We start from the raw sequence: 25,559 nt of genomic DNA on the forward strand, positions 1-25,559 counted from the left end.
ATACGATATCGGACTCACCGAATTATACTACTTGTGGACAACCTGCTCTTGGGAGTGCAACAATCAAAGTGACAACATATCGAATACTGAATATACCCAATTGACATAATACACATAGGTGGTAGTCCCTATATAAGTGAATCCACAGCTATGGAGTTTGTACCGATGTGCTCAATAGACAACTGGCCACTCTGAATTCTTTATTCAACCACCAGGAACTTGATCTCAATATATTTCGACTTCGTCATGCTCCTGTTGTTATTGAAATATAAAATCACTAATTTATTTTCACAATGTAACTTTAATGGCTTTTCAATACCATAAAATGCGCAAGATTGGATATCTCATAACATGCTATAAATTCATATATCATAGTAGAAAAGGCTATAATAGAATGTTTAGCACTTTTCCAAGAAATGACACCTCCATCAAGAAGATATGTATAGCATGATGTAGATTTCATATTATCTTGCTATCCAGTATAATCAGAGTCAGTATATCCAATGATCTCAAGCTGATTCAACTTTCGATATATAAGCATGTAATTTTTTGTTATCTATAGGTACCATAAAACACTTTTGAATATTTTCTAATGTTCTACTTCTGGATTACTTCGGTATCTATCCAACATTCTTGTCAAATGAGAAAGTCTTGCAAGGACTTGACATAAATCCAAAGCATATTTCTGTCAGACCATGAAATGAAAGGAGTTACATGTTTTCAAGTATCAAAAACTTTTAAAAGTTCTCCTTGCACCTCTTTTCAACGAGAAAGTCTAGCCATGTATTGAGCTGATGAATGTTTTTATGCTTTTTATTGTTGTAGAGTGATATACTCATTGTATACCAGTTTTGCTCGATCATTGTTTAACTCGATAAGGTATAATATGACCCGTGAATCGACAGATACTTTGCATCAGACACAATACATTACGCGACTTTATGTGCTTATATCACCCCAATCTGCAGGGGCGAAGCTTATTAAGGAGCCCACACTGGGCCAAAAAAAATTAATATTATTATAAATGTGGGCAAAAAAAAAGTTAATAGTAAGTGGGTCAATTTTAAAAGCCCACACTGGACCAAAAAAAATTAATACTAGTTATAAATGTGGGCCATTCACTTGTTGAGGAAGAAGCCGTCAAGAGGAACACAGATTGCATTTACTTTCTGGCTTCTCCGTTAACTTGCAAAAAGGTCATTATTTTATTTTTGATTAGCTTGCATCTTGCTGCTGTGGGGATCAGATCTTTATGTGGGATTGGAAGTTTCGATTTAATTTGAGCCTTGAGATTGTAAAAATTATGCTCTTTTTTTTTCCTCCGGCTAGAGGGGTTTGATTATTTTCCCTTACTAGTTACTATTCGTTTTGTTGGTAGGGTATTGCGAAATTTGATATGATCATAGAGACGTGTTGGAATTTTTCCTGCCTCTAAGTTTAGGGTTTGGATTTCTTTCTGCCATTTATTTTGATTTGTAGGGTATCTCAAGCCTCAAGGTTTGATTTTGCACTATATATTGCTAAACTTTTCTTCCTTTCTGGGTTCTTTTCCTACATTGACCGATTTTTGTATCTAATTATGTTGTTTGAGCTGGAACCTGGAGAAATTTACAAGCAAGTTCTGCTAATTAAAATATTTTTTCACATTTGTTGGGTTGTGAGTGCTTTGTATTATATTGTGATACCCTTGTCCCACATATGAAAAATCAAATATTTAAAATGAGTTTATAATGGCTTACAATGGAATTCTTTAGCAACTTGGTTTAATCATTTTCGTAAAGCGAGGACGGATAAGAAGTAGTTGCTATAGGGGCCCATTGTGCAGTCACGCAGGCACGGGCCCAGGCTCGGGGCGTGACAGAATGGTATCAGAGCCGGTCATCGGCATGGAACACCGGGAAATAAGTGCTATGCAGGGTAAAGTGCTACATGCATGGGAGCCACCTCTTGAACCTGCGGGGCAAAGTGCTACATGACGGAAGCCACCTCTTGAACCTAAAGGAGCCACCTCTAGATTCTAGGTGCTGGTGGATCGAGGGGTCAGGCCGCGACGAGGACGTCGCGTTCTGAAAGAGGGGTGATTGTGATACCCTTGTCCCACATCTGAAAAATCGAAGATTTAAAATGAGTTTATAATGGCTTACAATAGACTTCTATATCAACTTGGGTTAATCATTTTCGTAAAGTGAGGACGAATACGAAGTAGTTGCTATAGGGGCTCATTGTGCAGTCACGCAGGCGCAGGCCCGGGCTCGGGGCGTGACATATATGCTACTAGAAATGGTTATGTAAGCTAGCGTCGTATGAATTTTTGGGGCAATTTATGCATATTCAATGTATTCTATATATTGGTGCTTAAAAAATCAATGCGAGTTGTTTTATGAATATATATATAAAGCTAAACATTTATATTTTTTATTTTATCAGGAAATCAATATTTACAATGCATAGATTTTTTAAAAGAAAAGATCCAGAACCAGAAGTACAAAGCATCGGAGATGTTAGAGTTGAAGAATTTGATTTCTCACAACTATCGGTAGATCCTGGACTAAGGACTCCAATTTGTGAATATAATGTTAATATTAGGGATCAAGTCCGAAGGGAATATTTGCAAAAAGGTCCATGTCAACCTTCAGGCTATGAATTTCCAAAAAGAAAATTTGGAGTAAGCCAATGTAGACGGTTCAATCCTTCATGGTTTAATGAATTTGGTGATGGGTTGGAGTATAGTGTAGAAAAAGATACCACATATTGTTTGTATTGTTATCTCTTCAATACAACTAAGGAAAAACAAGCGGGAGGGGAGGCTTTTGTTAATGAAGGATTCACAAATTGGAAGTGTAAAGATAGGTTAAATATTCATGTTGGCCAGCATGACAGCGAACATCATAAATCACGAATGAATTGTGAAACTTTGATGAATCAAGATGAGCACATTCAATCAGTTTTGCACAAACTGTCAAAGCAAATGCGAAATGATTATCGTATCTGTCTCAATGCTTCAATTGATTGTATTAGAGTTTTGTGGCGACAAGGGCATTCATTTCGAGGTCACGATGAAACTGAAAGTTCTCTTAATCCAGGTAACTTTCTTATCCAATTGGAATTTTTAGGTGCTCATAATAAAGAGATTAATGATGTGATATTGAAAAATGCTCCTAAAAATTGCAAGTTGACATCACCTGATATTCAGAAGGACATATTGAGTGCTTGTGCCACTGAAACGATTAATGTTATTATTAGAGATGTTGGTGATTCCTTGTTCTCTATTTTAGTTGATGAATCTCGTGATGTGTCAACAAAGGAGCAAATGTCAGTTTTTATCCGTTATGTGGATAGTAGTGGACATGTAAATGAATGTTTTATCGGGATTGAACATCTTACCAGTACTACATCACTCTCACTTAAAGCTGCTATTGATAAGATGTTTTCTAGACATAATTTGAGCATGTCTAAGTTGAGAGGACAAGGTTTTGATGGAGCAAGTAATATGCAGGGTAAATTTAATGGTTTAAAAGCACTCATTTTAAAGGAGAACCTATGTGCATTTTACATACATTGTTTTGCCCATCAGCTTCAACTAGCTCTTATAGCTGTGGCCAAGAAAAATCTTCCGATTTCTAATTTCTTTCGTGTTGTTGGTGATGTGGTAAATGTTGTTGGAGCATCTTGCAAACGTTCTGATCTTATTCGAGAGAAACATTCAGATTTTATTGTCGAGGCATTGGAGAGGGGTGAGATTTCAAGTGGCCGGGGACTTAATCAAGAAACTACTCTTCAACGTGCTGGGGATATACGTTGGGTGTCACATTACAATTCTTTGATAAGCTTCATTTCCATGTTCTTTGCTGTCATTGATGTGCTTGAAATAATTCCAGAAGATGATTCCAGTTCTCCTGATCAAAAAACTGAAGCATTTTTTTATTGGAGACAATACTTTTATTTGATTTTGCATTCAATCTACACTTGATGAAACATATCTTAGGAATTTCGAGTGAATTGTCGACAGCATTGCAAAAAAAAAAAGATCAGGATATTGTGAATGCAATGGATTTGGTACAAATATGCAAACACCGACTCCAAAAAATGAGAGATGATGGTTGATATTCATTTTTAGAAAAGTTTCACCGGTTTTGTGAGCAACATTACATTGATGTTCTCAAAATGGATGATATGTTCACACGTTGGGCACCACGTGATCGTCCCCATCGTAATCCACAAAAAGTGACAAATTTGCATCATTATCGTGTGGATTTATTCTATGGTGTTATCGACATGCAACTTCAAGAGTTAAATGATCGTTTCTTAGAGGCAGGTACAGAGTTACTCCTTTGTGTAGCTTGTTTGTTTCCACAAAACTTGTTTTATGCTTTTGACAAGAAAAAATTGATTCAACTAGCTGAATTTTATCCACAAGATTTTTCAAGATTTGATCTCCTCACACTTGATGATCAACTTGAAACTTATATATGTGATATGCCTTCTAACAAAGCATTTCAAGGATTGAAAGGACTTGGTGATCTTTCAGAGAAGTTAGTTATGTCAAAGAAAAATATGGTGTACCCATTGGTTTATAAGCTTTTGACATTGGCATTAATTCTACAGGTTGCAACGGCGACAGTAGAGAGGGTGTTTTCTGCAATGAGAATGGTGAAAGACAGGTTGCGCAATCGAATGAATGATGATTGGATGAATGATAATCTCATTGTCTATGTAGAGAAAGATATATTTCTGACCGTTGATAATGAATCTATTGTACAAAGGTTTCAAATTATGAAGACCCGAAAAGAACAATTGTAAGGTAGTTATTTTGTGATGTTTTATGATTAAAAGATTTTTTTATTATTATTAATTATAGCATATCATAGCCTACATTGAATCCTTATTCTAGCTCCGCCCCTGCGAAGCTTATTAAGGCCCAGTGTGGGCTGCTGCCCACACTGGGCCAAAAAAAATTAATAGTAATTATAAATGTGGGAAAAAAAAGTTAATAGTAAGTGGGTCAATTTTAAAAGCCCACACTGGACCCAAAAAAATTAAACCCACACTGGGCCAAAAAAATTAATACTAATTATAAATGTGGGCAAAAAAAAGTTAATAGTAAATGAGTCAATTTTAAAAGCCCACACTGGATCAAAAAAAATTAATACTAGTTATTAATGTGGGCCTTTTACTTGTTGAGGAAGAAGCCGTCAAGAGGAACACAGATTGCATTTACTTTCTGGCTTCTCCGTTAACTTGCCAAAAGGTCATTATTTTATTTTTGATTAGCTTGCATCCTGCTGCTGTGGGGATCGGATCTTTATGTGGGATTGGAAGTTTCGATTTAATTTTAGCCTTGAGATTATAAAAATTATGCTCTTTTTTTCCTCCGGCTAGAAGGGTTTGATTATTTTCCCTTACTAGTTACTATTCGTTTTGTTGGTAGGGTATTGCGAAATTTGATATGATCATAGAGACGTGTTGGAATTTTTCCTGCCTTTAAGTTTAGGGTTTGAATTTCTTTCTGCGATTTATTTTGATTTGTAAGGTATCTCAAGCCTCAAGGTTTGATTTTGCACTATATATTGCTAAACTTTTCTTCCTTTCTGGGTTCTTTTCCTACATTGACCGATTTTTGTATCTAATTATGTTGTTTGTGCTGGAACCTGGAGAAATTTACACGCAAGTTCTGCTCATTAAAATCCTTTTTCACATTTGTTAGGTTTTGAGTGCTTTGTATTATATTGTTATACCCTTGTCCCACATCTGAAAAATCAAAGATTTAAAATGAGTTTATAATGGCTTACAATGGACTTCTATAGCAACTTGAGTTAATCATTTTCGTAAAGTGAGGACGAATACGAAGTAGTTGCTATAGGGGCCCACTGTGCAGTCACGCAGGCGCGGGCCCGGGCTCGGGGCGTGACAGAATGGTATCAGAGCCGGTCACCGGCATGGAACATCGGGAAATAGGTGCTATGCAGGGCAAAGTGCTACGTGCATGGGAGCCACCTCTTGAACCTGCGGGGCAAAGTGCTACATGACGGGAGCCACCTCTTGAACCTGTAGGAGCCACCTCTAGATTCTCTGTGCTGGTGAATCGAAGGGTCAGGCCGCGACGAGGACGTCGCGTTCTGAAAGAGGGGTGATTGTGATACCCTTGTCCCATATCATAAAAATCAAAGATTTAAAATGAGTTTATAATGGCTTACAATGGACTTCTATAGCAACTTGAGTTAATCATTTTCGTAAAGTGAGGACGAATACGAAGTAGTTGCTATAGGGGCCCATTGTGCAGTCACGCAGGCGCGGGCCCGGGCTCGGGGCATGACATATATGCTTCTAGAAATGGTGATGTAAGCTAGCGTCGTATGATTTTTTGGGGCAATTTATGCATATTCAATGTATTCTATATATTGGTGCATAAAAAAATCAATGCGAGTTGTTTTATAAATATATATAAAGCTAAACATTTATATTTTTTTATTTTATCATGAAATCAATATTTACAATGCATAGATTTTTTAAAAGAAAAGATCCAGAACCAGAAGTACAAAGCATCGGAGATGTTAGAGTTGAAGAATTTGACTTCTCACAACTACCGGCAGATCCTAGACTTAGGACTCCAATTTGTGAATATAATGTTAATATTAGGGATCAAGTTCGAAGAGCATATTTGCAAAATGGTCCGTGTCAACCTTCAGGCTATGAATTTCCAAAAAGAAAATTTGGAGTAAGCCAATGTAGACGGTTCAATCCTTCATGGTTTAATGAATTTGGTGATTGGCATGTAGAAAAAGATGCCGCATATTGTTGGTATTGTTATCTCTTCAAGACAACTAAGGGAAAACAAGCGGGAGGGGAGGCTTTTGTTCGTGAAAGATTCACAAATTGGAAGTGTAAAGATAGGTTAAATATTCATGTTGGCCAGCATGACGGCGAACATCATAAATCTCGAATGAATTGTGAAACTTTGATGAATCAAGATGAGCATATTCAATCAGTTTTACACAAATTGTCAAAGCAAATGCGAAATGATTATTGTATCCGTCTCAATGCTTCAATTGATTGTATTAGAGTTTTGTTGCGACAAGGGCATTCATTTCGAGGTCACGATGAAACTGAAAGTTCTCTTAATCCAGGTAACTTTTTTATCCAATTGGAATTTTTAGGTGCTCATAATAAAGAGATTAATGATGTGATATTGAAAAATGCTCCTAAAAATTGCAAGTTGACATCACCTGATATTCAGAAAGACATAGTGAGTGCTTGTGCCACTGAAACGATTAATGTTATTATTAGAGATGTTGGTGATTCCTTGTTCTCTATTTTAGTTGATGAATCTCGTGATGTGTCAACAAGGAGCAAATGTCAGTTGTTATCCGTTATGTGGATAGTAGTGGACATGTAAATGAACGTTTTATCGGGATTGAACATCTTACCAGTACTACATCACTCTCACTTAAAGCTGTTATTGATAAGATGTTTTCTAGACATAATTTGAGCATGTCTAAGTTGAGAGGACAAGGTTTTGATGGAGCAAGTAATATGCAGGGTAAATTTAATGGTTTAAAAGCACTCATTTTAAAGGAGAACCTATGTGCATTTTACATACATTGTTTTGCCCATCAGCTTCAACTAGCTCTTATAGCTGTGGCCAAGAAAAATCTTCCGATTTCTAATTTCTTTCGTGTTGTTGGTGATGTGGTAAATGTTGTTGGAGCATCTTGCAAACGTTCTGATCTTATTCGAGAGAAACATTCAGATTTTATTGTCGAGGCATTGGAGAGGGGTGAGATTTCAAGTGGCCGAGGACTTAATCAAGAAACTACCCTTCAACGTGCTGGGGATATACGTTGGGTGTCACATTACAATTCTTTGATAAGCTTCATTTCCATGTTCTTTGCTGTCATTGATGTGCTTGAAATAATTTCAGAAGATGATTCCAGTTCTCCTGATCAAAAAACTGAAGCATTTTTTATTGGAGTCAATACTTTTATTTGATTTTGCATTCAATCTACACTTGATGAAACATATCTTAGGAATTTCGAGTGAATTGTCGACAGCATTGCAAAAAAAAGATCAGGATATTGTGAATGCAATGGATTTGGTACAAATATGCAAACACCGACTCCAAAAAATGAGAGATGATGGTTGATATTCATTTTTAGAAAAGGTTCACCGGTTTTGTGAGCAACATTACATTGATGTTCTCAAAATGGATGATATGTTCACACGTTGGGCACCACGTGGTCGTCCCCATCGTAATCCACAAAAAGTGACAAATTTGCATCATTATCGTGTGGATTTATTCTATGGTGTTATCGACATGCAACTTCAAGAGTTAAATGATCGTTTCTCAGAGGCAGGTACAGAGTTACTCCTTTGTGTAGCTTGTTTGTTTCCACAAAACTTGTTTTATGCTTTTGACAAGAAAAAATTGATTCAACTAGCTGAATTTTATGCACAAGATTTTTCAAGATTTGATCTCCTCACACTTGATGATCAACTTGAAACTTATATATGTGATATGCGTTCTAACAAAGCATTTCAAGGATTGAAAGGACTTGGTGATCTTTCAGAGAAGTTAGTTATGTCAAAGAAAAATATGGTGTACCCATTTGTTTATAAGCTTTTGACATTGGCATTAATTCTACAGGTTGCAACGGCGACAGTAGAGAGGGTGTTTTCTGCAATGAGAATCGTGAAAGACAGGTTGCACAATCGAATGAATGATGATTGGATGAATGATAATCTCATTGTCTATGTAGAGAAAGATATATTTCTGACCGTTGATAATGAATCTATTGTACAAAGGTTTCAAAATATGAAGACTCGAAAAGAACAATTGTAAGGTAGTTATTTTGTGATGTTTTATGATTAAAATATTTTTTTTATTATTATTAATTATAGCATATCATAGCCTACACTGAATCTTTATTCTAGCTCCGCCCCTGCCTATCTGGTCATATTTATGTCCCAAGAACCTTTGCTCCACCAATGAACACAATATTCACATTTTTTATAATGAAATACTCATCATTTTTCTTTACTTTGACTCTTTTCCATTCAACTTTCTAAATTTTTTTCACGTGCTGTCAACTCCACTTTTACCATGGACTTTAAACCTTTTGTCCTCCACCACCTACAAGATTCTGATACTTGTAAAAGTTATAAATCGATTGTATAGCCCTTTTGAATATTTTTAACGTGGTATCAATAATTTTCACCAGAAGATTCGTTTTGTATATATATTCATTGGAAATACATAAATGGATTGTATTCCAATTTAAAAGTTCAAATATATGATGGATTGAGTTAACTTTCGAAGAAGAGGCACCACACACACAAACAACAACAAGCGATGGTTGTCAGCTAACGCTTTCATGAACTTTATGGAAGAAACAAGAGAAATTCGTACGTGTCGATGCTTAGCAAACTCAAATTTGCCATAAGTATTATATATATAATTTTAAAATGTTTAGCAATGGTTGTAAACCTCCCAATATGAGTAAGATGTATCTTAACCCAGACGAGAAGGTAAATCGAAGGATGTACATAACGTGTATGCACAATCGCTAGTATATATATATTATACGACACCCAAACTTACAACACAAAGCATGGTTTTGCCCCAAGAAAACTTCTTTGGACATTTAAATCTATGAGTAAACCATGAAATCGAAATGGAAATGTTTGAGATCACGATTTGGTCCAAACACGACTGAACTGATTTTGACTTCAACGACGACAAAAAAGATAATGATACACCTCATGAATAAATCAAACTAATCATCTTGATCTAAGTATAATTATTTATGTTCCTTTTCAATTTATCACTATGTTTAAAAAAATGATTAAACTTAATTTCTATAACTTGAACGATGAAATCGTATTAATTCTTCTCCCATTTTAATATCCTAAGATGGATTGAAAATGAATTTTGACTTTAATCGACAAAAACAAATTTTGGATTTGTTTGTCTGCTTAAAAAAAGGTCGTGCCTTTCTAGCTAGGATCCATACAGTTAATTGGGTCCCATTCCTGCGATTATAGCCAAACACAATCACTCCGGCGGGAATACAACCCCTTCCTATTTTTGAATTTCAAATCTATTCAACCGGATTCCTTTATTGAATACTACAAAACAATCATTTTTGTATTATATAATTTATAAGTTGTTGAAAAGCCAATAAAACTTACCAAAAATATCTAAATCATGTACCAAAATTTTCGGCCATTGGAGTTACGTAAATCATGTATTAGTAAGATTTTTCATGCGTTGTCGTATTGGTGTTTCGACCGTCATATTCCATCGGGTTTTTAATCACATTTTGAAATTTTAAAATGATTATTATTTTTGTTTCGATCTTCCGAAAACAATATATCTTAGTTTTGATGACAAATATATAATGATTATATTGTTATTAATGTGATATAAAAAAAACATGATTGTGTATTTGAGCTGATAGTTATTTATCATAATATAATTTAAAATAAATTAATTTTTTTTAAAAAAATTAAAATAATCTTGAAAAAAAATCATACGTAATTGAATTTATTAATGATAAATAGACTTAAAGTCCGTTTATCAATTTGCTACCATACATTATATTTCTACAACAATCATTTTCTTTATCATTTACATACTAATCACTAGTTTATTTTATCATGCAACCAAACGCAGCCTAAAAATTTTAAATGGTTCCCGTAATTAAATATTTTGAAATAGTCAAAAACTTGTGTGAGATGGTCTCACGGGTCGTATTTTGTGAGACATATATCTTATTTAGATGATTAATGAAAAAGTATTTTACTTTTTATGCTAAAAGTATTACTTTTTATTGTGAATATCGATAGGGTTGACCCGTCTCACAGATAAATATTCGTGAGACCGTCTCACAAGAGACTTATTCTTTGAAATATTGCATTTTTAAAAATAATTTCATATTTACAATGGAAAATTTTAAAATATATGAATTTGAAAATCGTCTAAGAAAAATGATAACCAAATGATATATTCACCTAATTTTGTATCATTTATACTTCTTTCAAAATTTAACATCAAAACACAATCGAATGTAAAATGCGTACTCCAATTTAACATATGAAAAATATATCAGTAAATAATTTAAATGATAATTATTACGGCTAATTAATATTATTTTTTATATCGGCAAATTGCCATATTATTATTATTATTATTATTATTATCCATAAACAATTCTCGTGATTTATTTGCATATTGTAAAATTATGCATCCGTCTTCTATTAAAACCTTTGTCTTTCTCTATGCGTCGTTTTCCATTCTCCACTTTCATAAATTGAACAAACCTTCTCTGCTCTTTTTTAGATTTTTTAGGATTTGGAGCGTTCTTATTTGCAGCGGTTTTCTGAAATGGGTGCTTCAGGGAAATGGGTAAAAGCATTGGTAGGACTCAAGAAGCCTGCAAAAGATGACTGCTATGTAAGATGAAGAACCCAGAGAGTGTTTTTCCTGGTTATTTTCTTGTTTTTAGTTCAAATTTGATCGTCCTATTTCACTTCATTCATAATCTTTATTTTGAATGTTTTGAAGGAAAAGTTGGGGGAGAAGAGCAGAAAATGGAGGCTATGGAGGAAGAGTTCTTTGGGGGATTTTGGTGTGAAAATTTTGAGAAGAAATGGGAGATTGGTTGGTGGACCTGGAACAGAGTGTTCATTTGATTCTGTGTCATTGAATAATAATAACGATGCATTCACTTCTGCAGTGGCTGCTGTTGTGAGGGCTCCTCCTAAGGATTTTAAAGCTGTGAAGCAAGAATGGGCGGTGACGAGAATCCAAACTGCATTTCGTGGCTTTTTGGTCGGTCTTCTCTTTTTCATGGTTTTAGTTTAATTCTTTATGCCTTGAGTTGAAGTTGAGTGAAGGATTATGATATGTGTTTATTACTTTGATTTTATGGGGTCGGAAAATGAGTCATTTCAAATTTTGAATTGACAGTGCTAGTTGGTTTATCAAGTCGGTAAATTTTTGGCTCAAGATTTTGTGATTTGTGCTTATTTTGTTCGAAACTCTGACCTTTTTGGGTTCAAAAAGGATTCATTTGAATTGACAGTGTTATTTGGTGATAGTTTATCAAGTTTAAATTTTTTATGCCTCCAGTGCATTTGAATTGAAAATTAAAGCTTTCTTTAGAAAATGCTCAAGATTTATATTTATTAAAAAACTTTTCGGTGACATTTTGATAATCTTTTGATGTTGAAGGCATTCTTTTTTCCCACGTCGTAATCTTTTCTTGAACTATCGTTCTCAATATAAAGTTTCCAAATAACAAGTTATTCTGGATTGACACCTGCAATCTTGAATTAGTCAGTTGATTTCTTATTGTTGAGTGAACCTTTTTAGGCAAGAAGAGCTTTAAGGGCATTGAAAGGATTGGTGAGACTTCAAGCCATAGTTAGAGGCCGACAGGTCCGAAAACAAGCTGCTGTAACTCTTAGGTGCATGCAAGCTCTTGTTCGAGTCCAAGCTCGAATCAGAGCTCGTAATGTACGTATGTCAGTTGAGGGATTGGCTGTGCAGATGATGCTGGATGAGCGGCGCAGCAAAGATGAAATCTTGAAACAGGCTGAGGTAGCATTCTTTGATTTTTTTTTATTTTTTTTGACATTTTCATCCCGCATGAATTATTTTTACACAAAAAGGAACAAATGCGAATTAGTTGTTCATTGAACAAATGGTATGGTGTAGAGTTCTAGGTAAATATTAGTAGAGGCCATCCTCCATTGTAGGAAGAAATCAATGGGGGCTTTCTGACGATTAATTGGTTTTTTAATTGGATTTTTTTAGGATGGGTGGTGTGAAAGTAGAGGAACTCTTGAGGAGATTAAGGCAAAAATACAAATGAGGCAAGAGGGAGCTTTCAAGAGAGAAAGGGCAATTGCATACTCTCTCGCTCATAAGGTATCGTTTTGGCGAAAGAGTTGGATTAATCTTTGTTCTCTTTTTTGTGAGCGCAAACCGCACGAGGGCGAGAGACGACTCAAATACGTTTTAATTCAAATGAATATATTGCGTATGGAGAGGTCTGTATCGAATGGTTAAGTGTATTTCGTTGGGAGTTCATTATTTTCTTTATTTTTTCAGCAGAAGTCGAGCCAAAGCATTGACTCTCGGAAGAAACTCGATAAAAATAGCTGGGGTTGGAGCTGGCTAGAACGTTGGATGGCTGCAAAACCTTGGGAAACCAGGCTAATGGAGCAATCCAACATGAATGCTTCTTCTAAAACTCCCCTTTCCAAAACGTTGATAGATTCCACCAAAAGAAATATTCTTCCAAGATCAGTCGAACCAACTTCAGTAAAAGTCAGGAAAAACAATATCAGTACTAGAATATCAGCGAAGCCGCCACCCTTATTTGGACAAGCTGCAAATCATTCATCTTCCAGCCCGAGTTCTGATTTTAGGCATGAGGAGAGCTCGACTTCATCGTCCATTTTCACTACTCCAATTTCAAGAAACAATGTTACTTCAGATAGAGCAGAAGATAGCAGCAACAACAACAATAACAGTAAACGAAGCTATATGAACTTGACGGAGGCGACCAAGGCAAAGCAAAAGATCAACAGGGTTAAAAAACAATCCATGGAAGAATTTCAGTTTCTTCAAAAGTCAGCGGCTCATCGAAAGTTGAGTGATGGCAGATCATGGGTTTAAGGACTAATGTGTTCTAAATTTTGCAACAGCTTGTTGTTATGATTTGATTTGGATATCTGGTTTGTGTAGATTTTTTAGTTCATATTTTGAAATCAGTTGATTGCTTTTGAAGTTCAGTTTTTAGTGGTTGAGCTATTCAATTTTAACTTTGAATTTGATCTATTAGGGCATCTCCAGCGTTTCACACCATTTTGACGCAGTGGTCTTCTCCAATAGAGCTGTGCTAAATAGGGCAATGAGCTCTGCGCGAGAAGCTTTTTTTTTTTTAATTATAAATATTTATATTAATAATATAAATATTATATTATTTTAATTATAAAAATTTATAAATAGATTTTAAAATAATTTTATAATTAAACATCTAACACACAAATTTATTGAATAATATTTAAACATTCAAGCACCAAGTTAAAATAAAAATACGAATTCTAATTCATATAATTTAAATGCAAATATAATAAAAGATAAACAAACTAAATCATCAATAATTTTGAAAATCAGATCCAGATCCTCCAAAATCACCAAAATATTTTTCAAATGCGCTGTCTTCATGTTGACGACGTTCTGCATCTCGTTTTTGCATAATTCTTGCTCGGTCATTTTGAACTATTTGACGCATTTCTGGATCGCAAATTGTTCTTAGATCCATGTACAAAACATTATTCTCGTCCTGAAGTTTAGCCAATTCTATTTGTTGTTGACAAATTTCTAGTTTTTTTTTCTCATTTTTCAATGCTAACAGCTTAATATCTTTCATTGTAGAAATTAATTTCGAAACATTTTCTTCTCTTTTTTTCTTTAATTTGGATTTTTTTCACTCCAAGAGATTGTTGAGATGAAGTTCCACCTGCATTTTCATCACTATTTAAATTAATTGAAAATAAATTTACTGCAGGGGAACTTGATATTGGAGATCCTGGTTCTTGAGTATCCGATTGTGATGAACCCACATTTGTGACATGTTGTTTGGATACTGGCATCGGTGCACTGTCGTTGGCCGAAAATTTGTCCATATCTTTCATTATAGGCCAAACATGATCAAACTTGAATCTTTTAGTGAAATTTTTATCTTGCACCATTAACTCCTCTGTCATGTTTAACTTCACAGAAATATGTTACTCGTATAAAAAATAGACTTATAGCATTCATGTAAATATAAAAATAAATTATGACGTACCGTACTTTTAAACAATTTAAAATTTGCGGAAGAATAAAAATTTTCTTAAATAAGAAATAAACCTTCAAATTGCGATAAAAATAAACTGTTCATCCAAAATATTTACAATAAAAAGATCACAATAAAGTTTGCTAAAAATATTTGTTTAAACATCGTAAACGATAACGAGAAATCAGAGTATTTGCATCAACAAACATAAAATTCTTAAAACATAGACGGTCCTCGGGTTTAGCCTCCTGCGTAGTCCAAGCCGACTAATTGGTCCCTACCTCTCGTCTCCTCAAAATCATCCTCACCTGCAATGATCAAGTCTAGTGAGTCTAAAGACTCAGCACGTATAAACTGGATATAACAAGTAATACGTAATAAAACCACATGCAACTTAAAAGTAGAGCATACATACTTAAACTTGAACGTAACAACATGAACATAGACGTGCCATCATCATTAAATTTTTCATAAACATACTTGCATCATACATAATTGAACATGCATAAACTTCATCATTTTGCGTAGAGATATGTTTCAAAGCAAATGACCCATACATAAATTCCCCTGATCAGACTAAACCACAATACTGGGCTGGCAGGGAAAAATCCACTACCACATACATGAGATCCCCGGTCATGCTTACAAGACATTTAACATACCTCAAAAACATAAAATATTTTCTTTTGCACGTCGAACATACTTACATGGCGTTGAGTGATTCGTTGATCTCGCTTGGGGCCACTACTGCATATACTAGCATGATTATCAAGCACTTAACTTCCATAACTTAGACGTAAAAGTCAAGCTCACCACCCGAAATGACAATTTACTTATGACGTTCTAAATCGTTCGGGACTTGACCTCATTTAAACATCGTACTAAAACACGACATCGAACCTCAAAACAATCTCTATATGGAGTGTGATCATTTCCCAAGCAATGGAAGACACGTCAAAATCAACCTACAAAATTCACAAAGGCGCGGACCCCGTGTCAGAGTCCGGGTAGACTCTGAAATTTCAAACCTCAAAAAAAAAAATGGCACGGGCCCCATGTCAGGGTCTGGCTCCGGGTCCGTGTATACTCTGAAAATGGTAAACCAACGGAAATCATTACACTTGTGGCTTTATCCTCCTAACTCGATCATATGGACCGGGAACCAACACATCGAGACTCATCCTAGGACGCTATGGCACTGACTCGATTCCATAAAAACGTCCCAAACATCCCCATAGAAACGACGCACCACACGCCACGCAATAAAACTCATAAACTCAAATTTTTGACACCAAATACTTCTTACGACTTCTAATGCAACCAAGTACTATCGACATGAAATGAAGCATCAAAACTCATCCCAACATCATACTCCATATACCCAAACGTAGCACCGATCACCCGACGATTCCCAACGAAGCCTGCAACAAATAAACTTCAAGAACACGTTAAGAACACATTTTCATAAAAACGCAGTTTGAGCAGTCCCACAAAAACGACCATAACTCACTCGTTTCATGTCCAAAAATTACGAATTTACTGTCAAATCGAGGTATCAAAAAGTATACGTTTCATATGTTGAAAGTGTTTTCAGAAAATCGACCGAATTTTTGCAGAAATTAAAATGACAGCAGACACGTTTTTAGATCTAAAAATTTTGATCCAAAAATCATTTCAAACGTTTTGCTCAAACTTTTACACAACATACATAGATTTTCACGCATAATAAACAACAAAACATATAATATGACAAGATCGATGCAAAAATAAAAGATTATACATTCCTTGATCTTTAAAGTTACCGAAACGACGACACCGCAGTGGGAAGGATGCGAGGGTTGATTCGGGACGAACGTGGCACAATTTTCTTGCTACAAAAAGGAGGAGAATTGCTGGAAAATTGGAGAGGGAGGGGGCGGCTTGTTCATGCGCTTAGAACCCTAAGTTTTACTCTAAAAAAATGAAATGAAATGGGATGAAATGAAGTGTGTGTGTGTGTGTGTGCGCGCCGTGTGTTGTGTGTGTAAAAGTGGGTGTGTGCGTGTGTTTTGTGTGTTAACGTGTGTGTGAGTTATTATTAGGGGATAATCATACTTAGGTAAATAATTAGAAATAAAAAAATAATATTAATCTAATTACTTACCCACATTAAAATATTTAAATAACCTAATTTACAAGGGTTAAAAATTCCTACTACATTTACAAAATCTCCTAATTACCAAAAATAAATTCCACAATTGCTAAACTTCAAAAGTTAAACATCTTAAAATCACCTAATAATTAAATTAGGCTTTAAAAATGCTAAAACTTACTAAATCATTTAAAATGACATTTTCTTGACTTGAAATAAAATACCACATTTTAAAATTTTCAAAATGGTCTCTTTTCCTCGATCCCGCATCGAATAATCGCCTGAAACATGAAACTCGAATAAACATTTTAACGTGCATCATATAAACATAAATAATTTAAAATAATGCAATTAAATATATAATGCATCGCTAAAATCAAATTTTAAATTTAAATAAATGCATGGGTTTTACATATACTGAATTTGGGCTCTACAATTCCTCCTCCACTTAAATAAATTTCATCTTTGAAATTAAGTCTTGCCAAACAACTCCGGGTAGCGATTCTTCATATCTGCCTCAGTCTCCCAAGTGGCCTCCTCCACTGATTGATTCAACCACCGGACTTTGACCAGCTTGGTCACTTTGTTATGAAGTCTTCGTTCCTGTCGGTCTAGGATTTGGATAGGTCTTTCCTCATACGACAGATCTGGAGCCAACTGCAATGGCTCGAAACTCAAGACATGCGAAGGATTTGCTAGGTACTTCCTAAGTATCGAGACGTGGAACACATTGTGCACTCCGGTCAGATTCGGAGGTAAAGCTACACAATAAGCAAGTGTGCCAACTCTGTCAAGAATTTCGAAGGGCCCAATAAATCTCGGACTAAGCTTGCCTCACTTTCCAAACCTCATAACACCCTTCATAGGTGTTATCTTTACGAAAACGTGATCACTTAAGGCAAACTCAAGATCCCTTCTCCTCTTGTCAGCATAACTCTGTTGACGACTCTGGGCGGTCTTCATCTTGTCTCGGATATTGACCACCACATCTGCAGTCTGCTGAACTGTAGAACCCGTTAAATCAGACTACGTATAAGCCATGCATAATTACTATTATTTAAATTAAAATGATTTTTATGCATGAGGATTTAAATTCTTTTCTTTAAATTTTTTGAGTTATTTTACGCAGTAGTTTAATTCTATCTTTTCAGTTAGATAAGTGAAGCCGGACTGGAGTTGGAGTATTGAAGATAAAATTTAATGATAAGAAAACATTCCTAGAATTTATTTAAGATAAATAATAATTTATTTTAATGCAAAAGAAGGTTTAAGAATTTAATTAATTAATTAGAGATAAGTAGTAAATAAATTCTTTTATGTCCAATAATTTAATTAAAAGCCTAAAATAAAATATGTGACCAATTGAGATAAGTTAATCTAGGCTTATTTTATTTAAGAAATTGTAACTTAACATGTTAGTAAATTTAATTTAAAGATTTAGCAATGCATGCAAGAAAATAGTCTCCCTAAATTAATTTATTTAATTCACTAAAATACCTAATGGGTAGATAAAACTCTAAAGATTTAAAATACAATATTTAAGCAATATTTTTCCCTCCCATTATCTTAGAAAATCGGCCACCTTCTTTAAAGGATTTAAATATTTGACAACTCTCCATTATTGATCCCTTTCCTTATCGTTTCCTTGGTATGATTAATTTTCTCACATTTAATCATCAACAATTAATAATTAAGAAATATTCTCACCCCATTTACTTGGTAGAATTCGGCCACCCCACTTTTAAAAGATTTGTTATTGGTTTGACAACTCACCATTTGATATCATTCCTTATTCTTTTCTTGGGAGATAATTCCCCCACCTTTTAATCACCAAGTAACTATTAAATAAGCAATTTCCTACCCTATTTTGAATGAGAAAAAAATTGGTCATCTCATCCCATTAAACCTCCCTCAATCAAACAATATCAAATCATTTCCCTTATCTCTCAAACTCTAGGATATAAAGATTTCTACCTTGCCATTCAATCCCCATATATCTTGCAACCTCCCTATTCATTTCCCTAGACATTCTCCTCTCCATCCATTTGAAAATTTCAGAGCAACTTTCAGAAAAAAAATCATGTGAGGCTAGAGGAAAAAGAAGAGAGAAAAGTAGAAAAGAAAAAGAACTCTGTCTCCGTCGCGCCGTATCGTCGTATTAATTCGTTTTCTTTTCAAACGATTTCCAGGCATGTTTATATCTTTCCTTGCTCTTCAATCAAGTCATATACATGTTTTTAAACCATCTTTGTTCATGATTTTAATAGAAAAAACCGAAATTTGTTCAGCAACACTTCACAAAATTCTGCACAGATTTTTCAGTTTCCCATCATGCTTCACGTTGGTATTTGTTTTGATGGTTTCAGGGTATGGCTCGTTCCAGGCGCTCAAGGCTGCTTATGGTCATGTTATAGGGTGTGTTAGGAAGGGTTTAGTCCATTGGTTGCATGCCATTCACCCCAGAAAAACTAGTTTTGACAGCAACTCCCCATCATGTCATTTTTGTGTCTCGTTTTCTTGTTTTGCTGTAAAAGGGGGAGGGTTCTGATCTTGGATGCCCTAGGGGCTGTAGCCATGGTTAGAATCTCTCCTTTGATTGTCTAGGAGGTGACCAAGATGCCCTTTCATGGCTTGGTTCATGGTCCCAGCGGATTTTAAAAGAAACAACACAAGTGTCCCTTCGGTTTTAAAATTCTGGTTTTGTTGAGTGTGTTGAGTTTCGGTTTTGGGGTGTTAGGTGGGTTGTGGTTGGCTTCTAGCCCTTAGCCATGACTCATAAAACACCTTAGCATGTCTAGAATGGACCATGGTTAACCTCATAACCATTAGATCCTTCATTTGACAGCAAAACAAGCAACACCCCCACGCGTGCCATGTGTGTTCTCGGGTGAAGTTTGGGATTGTCTTGGGTATTTGCTTGGATTGTGGCTGGCCTAGGGCCCATAGTCATTGTTCAAGCCACACCTTAGGATGTTGATAAGAGGCTCTGGTTTGTGGTTCAAGCCCCAATGGCCAATAGTCTCACAAACGAAGCACGGAAGCACGGCCGCTGCTACTGTATTTTTGTTGGACAGCGGGTTGGCTTCGGTTCAGAGGTGTCGTTCGAGTTCTTGGTTAGATTTTCGCCTATGGCCTTGGACTGGACAGTACTTTATTGAGTTAGGAAGGTCATGTTTTAGGCCGTTTGTTATTTGGTTAAGTTTAGAGGTCGTACGAGAATTTACGGTGCAATGTGCCAAAGTGACTCTCGAAAGAGCGTTTCATGATTTTGGCCTCCATGCACAATTTTCGTGTATTACAGCCCTATGGTCATGCTTTCCAATATTTTAAGAGTATTTTAATCATGGCTAAATGATGGTTAGATGTTGGTTCGGGTTGGTACGAAGCCATGATTGAATACTAAGTTCGTTGGGCGTAATTACCTCGTTTTTGATTTGATTTTGAAGGGTTGGTCAAGTTAAGTTATTTGCATGTCCCAATGTTAGAATTAGGTCGCAGCGAGCCTGGGAACGATCCAACTCATTCGGTAAAATAAAACATGATATTTAATTATATTACGTGCATAGAATATAAAAGTTTATTTTGAGATATATGCGATATTGCTTGTGGCCACCTCACGTTCATGGGATTGCAGCTTATGGGATTATTACTTCACCCGGTGACCTACGACCGGTTCATGTTCAAGTATGGGTACGGATATCCAGTCCAAGGGCTGTGATGATCTCTACCGCCCAGTATATCGTGGTTTAGTCTGATCAGACGATTCATGTTATGTTATGTTACGTTACGTTATGGGCCACTCGCGTAGAACATATTCTCAACAGAAAATTATGATATGCTATTTTATGACAGGGCTCTATCGAGCAAACATTTTACGTACGATTTTTAGTTATGCACGTATTTATAATAAATCATGCACGATTTCCATGTTTACGTTACGACACGATATTTTTAAGTTGCATGCGATTTTATTATATATTTACTTGTTATTTCACGATATATGCATGCTGAGTCTTTAGACTCACTAGACTTGATTTTTGTAGGTACTGATGAGGTCGGGACCGATGGCGGGGACCAGTGAGCCATCTTGGGTCGGCAGTAGTAGGAACCCGAGGACCTCATTTTCAGCATTTACTATTTTTATTCCAAACTCAGTTTTTATTTTGTCGATTTATTTTAAGTTGTTATTCTGAAAACATTATTTACTTCCGCTGCTACTTTAAACATTGGATCTTTTATCAGTATATTTTATGAATGAGGAATTTTATTTATTTAAAGAGAAAATTTTAAATTTTTCCACAAATTTTCAAATACGAAATACGGGCCTCTACAGTTGGTATCAGAGCCTATGTTCTTGTAAAGGGTTGTACTACTACTGACCTCGAGAAGCTCATGAAGTCACGTCTTCGGTCTGTAAGTCTTACGTTTACGCATTTCATTTAAAGCATGAATTATTTTAACAACATGTTTTCATGAAATATTTTATGTCCAGATTTTTATTATTATTATGCAGTATTTATTTAAATTTAAAGAAGTAATGTAATTATGCATGATGGTTACGTATAGGTTATATGTATGGAATAGTATGCCTCCTAGACGTATTCTTGAACGCGCGAGAGATGATGAGCCTCGCCAGGAGGACGGTCAGAACCGTAGGCAGGAGAGAGATTTACCTCCACCCCCTCCACCGGACATGAATGCCCAGGTGCTAGCTGGGATGACTCAGTTCTTCGCACAGTTTGCGGGGAACAATGCTGTGGTAGCCAGGCCGACAGGGCCCGAGGCTACCTATGAGCGGTTCATGAAGATGCGACCAAAGGAGTTCTCAGGGACGACAGATCCCATGATTGTCGAGGGTTGGATTAGGTCCCTCGAGGTTATCTTCGAGTTCATGGAGCTTGGGGATGCAGACAGAGTTTGTTGTGCGACCTATCTGTTGGGAGGAGACGCACGCCTATGGTGGGAAGGAGCATCCGTAGCTTTGAATGTGGCTACTCTGAGCTTTAAACATTCCCCGCAAACTGCGCGAAGAACTGCGTCATATCTGCAGGCATCTGCGCCTGCATATCCGGAGGTGGACGAGGAGGAGTGACCCTCTCCTCATCTCGGGCCTCTAGGTTCTCCTCTCTAGCTTCGCGGTTAATCACACGTCTGGGAGGCATATTGTTCCAGCAATTTACCCACCACGTAAACCCAATATGCATGAACATGATACTAATAGCATCAGATGCACGTAATTTGAATTAAAAACATGAACATGCTGAAATCATGATTCGATGCTTACTACATACATAATGCAAAACTTTAAAACTTACAGACTTGAGGTGTGACTTCGTGAGCTTCTTGCGATTGGCAGTAGGCGTAACCCTTTACAAGAACACCGCTCTGATACCAAATGTAACGTACCGTACTTTTACTACTTAAAATTTGCTGAAAAATTTAAAATTTTCTTAAATAAATCGTGAACCTTCAAAATTCGATAAAAGAAGTAAAATTGTACGTCTCTCAAGTTTTTGTACCAAAAGATTTGAAATTTAAAGTTTGACATAAGAAAAAATGTTTTCATAAAACTTAAAACATGGCGGTCCTCGGGTTTAGCCTCCCGCTCAGTCCAAGCCTGCTCCTTGGTCCCCACCTCCAGCCTCCTCATAAACATCCTCGCCTGCATCGATCAAGTCTAGTGAGTCTAAAGACTCAACACGCATGAACTGGAAGTAACGAATAATACGTAATAAAATCACATGCAACTTCAAAATAGAGCTTACATACGTAAAACTTGAACTTGCATATCAAAAGCTTGAATATATGTACTTACATACATAGACGTGCCATCAACATAAAACTTTTCTTAAACATGCTTGCATACTTGAATAGACATAACTTCATCATTTTCGCGTAGAGGCATGTTTCAAAGCAAGTGACCCATACATAATAAATGCTTGATCAGACAAACCACAGTACTGGGCTGACAGAGACGTATCCACTGCCACATACATGAGATCCCCGTTCATGCTTTAACGGGTGGATTGGTCCCCCACTACAAGAAAAAAGGCCTACGACAACGGTTTTTCCCCGTTGTCGTAGGCCTTTTAAAACCGTTGTTAGAAGCCCTGTGGTTAAAGGGTATGCTCAAAGACAACGGTGAAAAACCGTTGTCGTAGACGCCTAAAGACGACGGTGAAAAACCGTTGTCGTAGGTATATAAAACCGTTGTTAAAGGTCCTGTGGTTAAAGAATTTGTTAAAAGACAACGGTTGTGGAGTGTAGTGGTAGTTACAATTTGCGACGGTTTTTAAAAAACCGTCGCAAATTAATTAGCGACGGACATCATCGTTAACCGTCGCTAAGTTTAACTGTAAAAAACCGTCGCAAATTAATTAGCGACGGACATCATCGTTAACCGTCGCTAAACTTAGCGACGGTCGTAATTTTAACTGTCGCTAAATAGCAACGGTTTAATACACCGTCGCAACATTTAGCGACAGTGTTTTATAAACTTCGTCGCTAATTTTAGCGACGGTTTTGTATGCTTTCCGTCGCTAATTTATTCAGTAAAATAAAAAAATTTTCACTTTTAATATTTTAATAAATATAAAAAAAACTCACAATCTAATATGCAAACTATATTTTTTATTTATCGTCGAAAATACTATATTTTTTATTTTAAAAATTTATTAAATTTTAAAGAGAAAATCGAAACTAAAATTGTGTAAGGGAGAAAAATTTTAAGTGTTGTGAAGTGGTATGGTAGAAAATAGACCGAGGGTGTGGATATTTATAGACAGTTTGCGACAGTTTTGACTTTAACCGTCGCAATTCGCGACGGTTAATTTTCTAACTGTCGCCGATTTAAAATTAGCGACGGTTTTATATAAACGGTCGCTATATTTAGCGACGGATATAAAAAACAGTCGCTAAATATAGCGACAGTTAGGTATAAACCATCGCTGATTTTAGATCAGCGACGGTATTACCAAAACTGTCGCTATATTTAGCGACAGTTTACAAATACCGTCGCTAAATGTAGCGACAGTTCTTGTAAAACTGTCGCTAATTTTAAATCGGCGACGGTTTTACTTTAAACCGTCGCTAGATTTTGCGACGGTTCTACTTTAACCGTCGCAAGATTTAAATTAGTAACGGTATATTACAACCGTCGCTAATTTTAGCGACAGATTTAACTTAAACGGTCGCAAAATGTAATATTTAAACAAATTTATAGAAAAACCAGTTGAAAGACAATGGTTTTTTACAAACCGTTGTCGTAGCTTGAAGAAAAACGCTAATAGACAACAGTTTAAAAACCGTTGTCGTAGCCCAAAAAATAAAACGCTCATAGACAACGGTTTTTAAAAACCGTTGTCGTAGTTATATCAAAGACAACGGTTTTAAAGAAACTGTTGTCTTTGAGCGGATTTTTTTAGGCTACGACAACGGTTTTTGTTAAAACCGTTGTTAAAAGTAAAAAGACAACGGTTTTAATAAAAACCGTTGTCTTTGTTGTGTTATTGAAAATGAATTTTCTTGTAGTGCCCGTTCATGATTTAACGCTTTCCAATCCTTATCTAAACCCGTTCATAATTTAACGGGGTGGGTTGGTCCCCGTTCATGATTTAACGCTTTCCATCCCCATACATAATTTGGTCACAAGACAATTAGCATACCTCAAAAACTTGAAAATATTTTCTTTGCACGTTGAACATACTTACTTGGCGTTGAGGGATTCGTTGAAGCTCGCTTTGGGGCCGCTGCTGCACAGACTAACATGATTTTAAGATACTTAACTTGCATAACTTAGACTTAGATACTCAAGCTCACCACCAAAGTGAATAAGTAGCTTAGGACATTCTAGTTCATTCGGGACTTGACCTCGTTTAATCATACTAACCATGACATCAAACCCCGAACAATACTTAAAGTGCTATGTGAACATTTCCCAACAATAAAAGACATGAACTCACTATTTGAACTTGAAAGGAATGGAAAACCAAGTATTCGGACAGAAGGAGTGGCGCTCGGGCGGTGAGAAATTACCGCTCGGGCGCCGAGCTTTAAAAATTATTTCTCGACAGTGAGGGTGACGCTCGGGCGGTAAAATGTTACCGCTCGGGCGCCGAATTTTCATAAGCTGCACTCTCGGACAAAATGAGTGGCGCTCGGGCGGTAAAAAATTAGCGCTCAGACACCGGGTTTTCTGGACTCCGCGACTTAGAAACTTATTCTCCCCAAATTCTATTACACAGACAGTGCACAATGCCTCGAGACCCATCCTAGGATACTATGGCACTGACTCATCTCCACAAAACATCCCAAACGTTCCCAAAGAAACGACGCACCTCACGCAATACAATAAATCCCATAACCTCAAATTTTGACACCAAAATAGTTTTTACGACTACTCGTTCTCCCAAGTGCCTAACGACACGAAACGAACATCAATAACCTTCCCAACACCATTAACAATATACCTATATGCAGCAGCGATCACCCGCCGATCCCCAACGAAGCCTGCAACAATAAAACTTCAAGAATTCATCAATAACATATTTTTCGAAAAAATGCAGTTTGAGCAGTCCCACTAA

The 25,559-nt window shown here is 36.1% G+C and overlaps 5 protein-coding genes across 6 annotated transcripts; all 5 read left to right on the top strand.

The window, feature by feature from the left end:
* The first annotated feature begins 2,443 nt into the window (after window positions 1–2,443).
* LOC140982080 (uncharacterized) lies at window positions 2,444–3,970 on the top strand. Its single transcript, XM_073448494.1, has one exon. The coding sequence runs from the start codon at window positions 2,444–2,446 to the stop codon at window positions 3,968–3,970; it is 1,527 nt and encodes a 508-aa protein (XP_073304595.1).
* Window positions 3,971–4,164: 194 nt separating this feature from the next.
* On the top strand, window positions 4,165–4,800 carry LOC140982081 (uncharacterized). The gene has a single exon (XM_073448495.1). It carries the CDS (start codon window positions 4,165–4,167, stop codon window positions 4,798–4,800), a length of 636 nt encoding a protein of 211 aa, XP_073304596.1.
* A 1,693-nt stretch (window positions 4,801–6,493) lies between these two features.
* On the top strand, window positions 6,494–7,986 carry LOC140982082 (uncharacterized). Its single transcript, XM_073448496.1, has 2 exons — window positions 6,494–7,389; window positions 7,476–7,986. Exons 1-2 carry the CDS (start codon window positions 6,494–6,496, stop codon window positions 7,984–7,986), a joined length of 1,407 nt encoding a protein of 468 aa, XP_073304597.1.
* Window positions 7,987–8,200: 214 nt separating this feature from the next.
* On the top strand, window positions 8,201–8,836 carry LOC140982083 (uncharacterized). The gene has a single exon (XM_073448497.1). The coding sequence runs from the start codon at window positions 8,201–8,203 to the stop codon at window positions 8,834–8,836; it is 636 nt and encodes a 211-aa protein (XP_073304598.1).
* Window positions 8,837–11,262: 2,426 nt separating this feature from the next.
* On the top strand, window positions 11,263–13,797 carry LOC140982526 (protein IQ-DOMAIN 6-like). 2 transcript variants are annotated; one of them, XM_073449069.1, is made up of 5 exons: window positions 11,263–11,449; window positions 11,561–11,827; window positions 12,371–12,598; window positions 12,815–12,928; window positions 13,112–13,797. In XM_073449069.1, exons 1-5 carry the CDS (start codon window positions 11,381–11,383, stop codon window positions 13,679–13,681), a joined length of 1,248 nt encoding a protein of 415 aa, XP_073305170.1. In that variant the 5' UTR covers window positions 11,263–11,380; the 3' UTR covers window positions 13,682–13,797. The 2 variants fall into 2 exon arrangements, with proteins under 2 accessions (XP_073305170.1, XP_073305171.1); XM_073449070.1 differs by having other exon boundaries at window positions 13,115–13,797.
* Window positions 13,798–25,559: the final 11,762 nt, after the last annotated feature.

This window comes from Primulina huaijiensis, chromosome 8, assembly GCF_012295235.1.
Source record: "Primulina huaijiensis isolate GDHJ02 chromosome 8, ASM1229523v2, whole genome shotgun sequence".
Taxonomy (NCBI): domain Eukaryota; kingdom Viridiplantae; phylum Streptophyta; class Magnoliopsida; order Lamiales; family Gesneriaceae; genus Primulina; species Primulina huaijiensis.

Bases quoted from the DNA above. Each gene is read 5' to 3' on its own strand.
- LOC140982080 (XM_073448494.1), top strand. From the start codon at position 2,444: ATGCATAGATTTTTTAAAAGAAAAGATCCAGAACCAGAAGTACAAAGC.
- LOC140982081 (XM_073448495.1), top strand. From the start codon at position 4,165: ATGGATGATATGTTCACACGTTGGGCACCACGTGATCGTCCCCATCGT.
- LOC140982082 (XM_073448496.1), top strand. From the start codon at position 6,494: ATGCATAGATTTTTTAAAAGAAAAGATCCAGAACCAGAAGTACAAAGC. The intron at 7,390-7,475 runs GTAAATGAACGT...GATGTTTTCTAG, and splicing joins ATGTGGATAGTAGTGGACAT to ACATAATTTGAGCATGTCTA.
- LOC140982083 (XM_073448497.1), top strand. From the start codon at position 8,201: ATGGATGATATGTTCACACGTTGGGCACCACGTGGTCGTCCCCATCGT.
- LOC140982526 (XM_073449069.1), top strand. From the start codon at position 11,381: ATGGGTGCTTCAGGGAAATGGGTAAAAGCATTGGTAGGACTCAAGAAG. The intron at 11,450-11,560 runs GTAAGATGAAGA...AATGTTTTGAAG, and splicing joins CTGCAAAAGATGACTGCTAT to GAAAAGTTGGGGGAGAAGAG. The intron at 12,599-12,814 runs GTAGCATTCTTT...GGATTTTTTTAG, and splicing joins AAATCTTGAAACAGGCTGAG to GATGGGTGGTGTGAAAGTAG.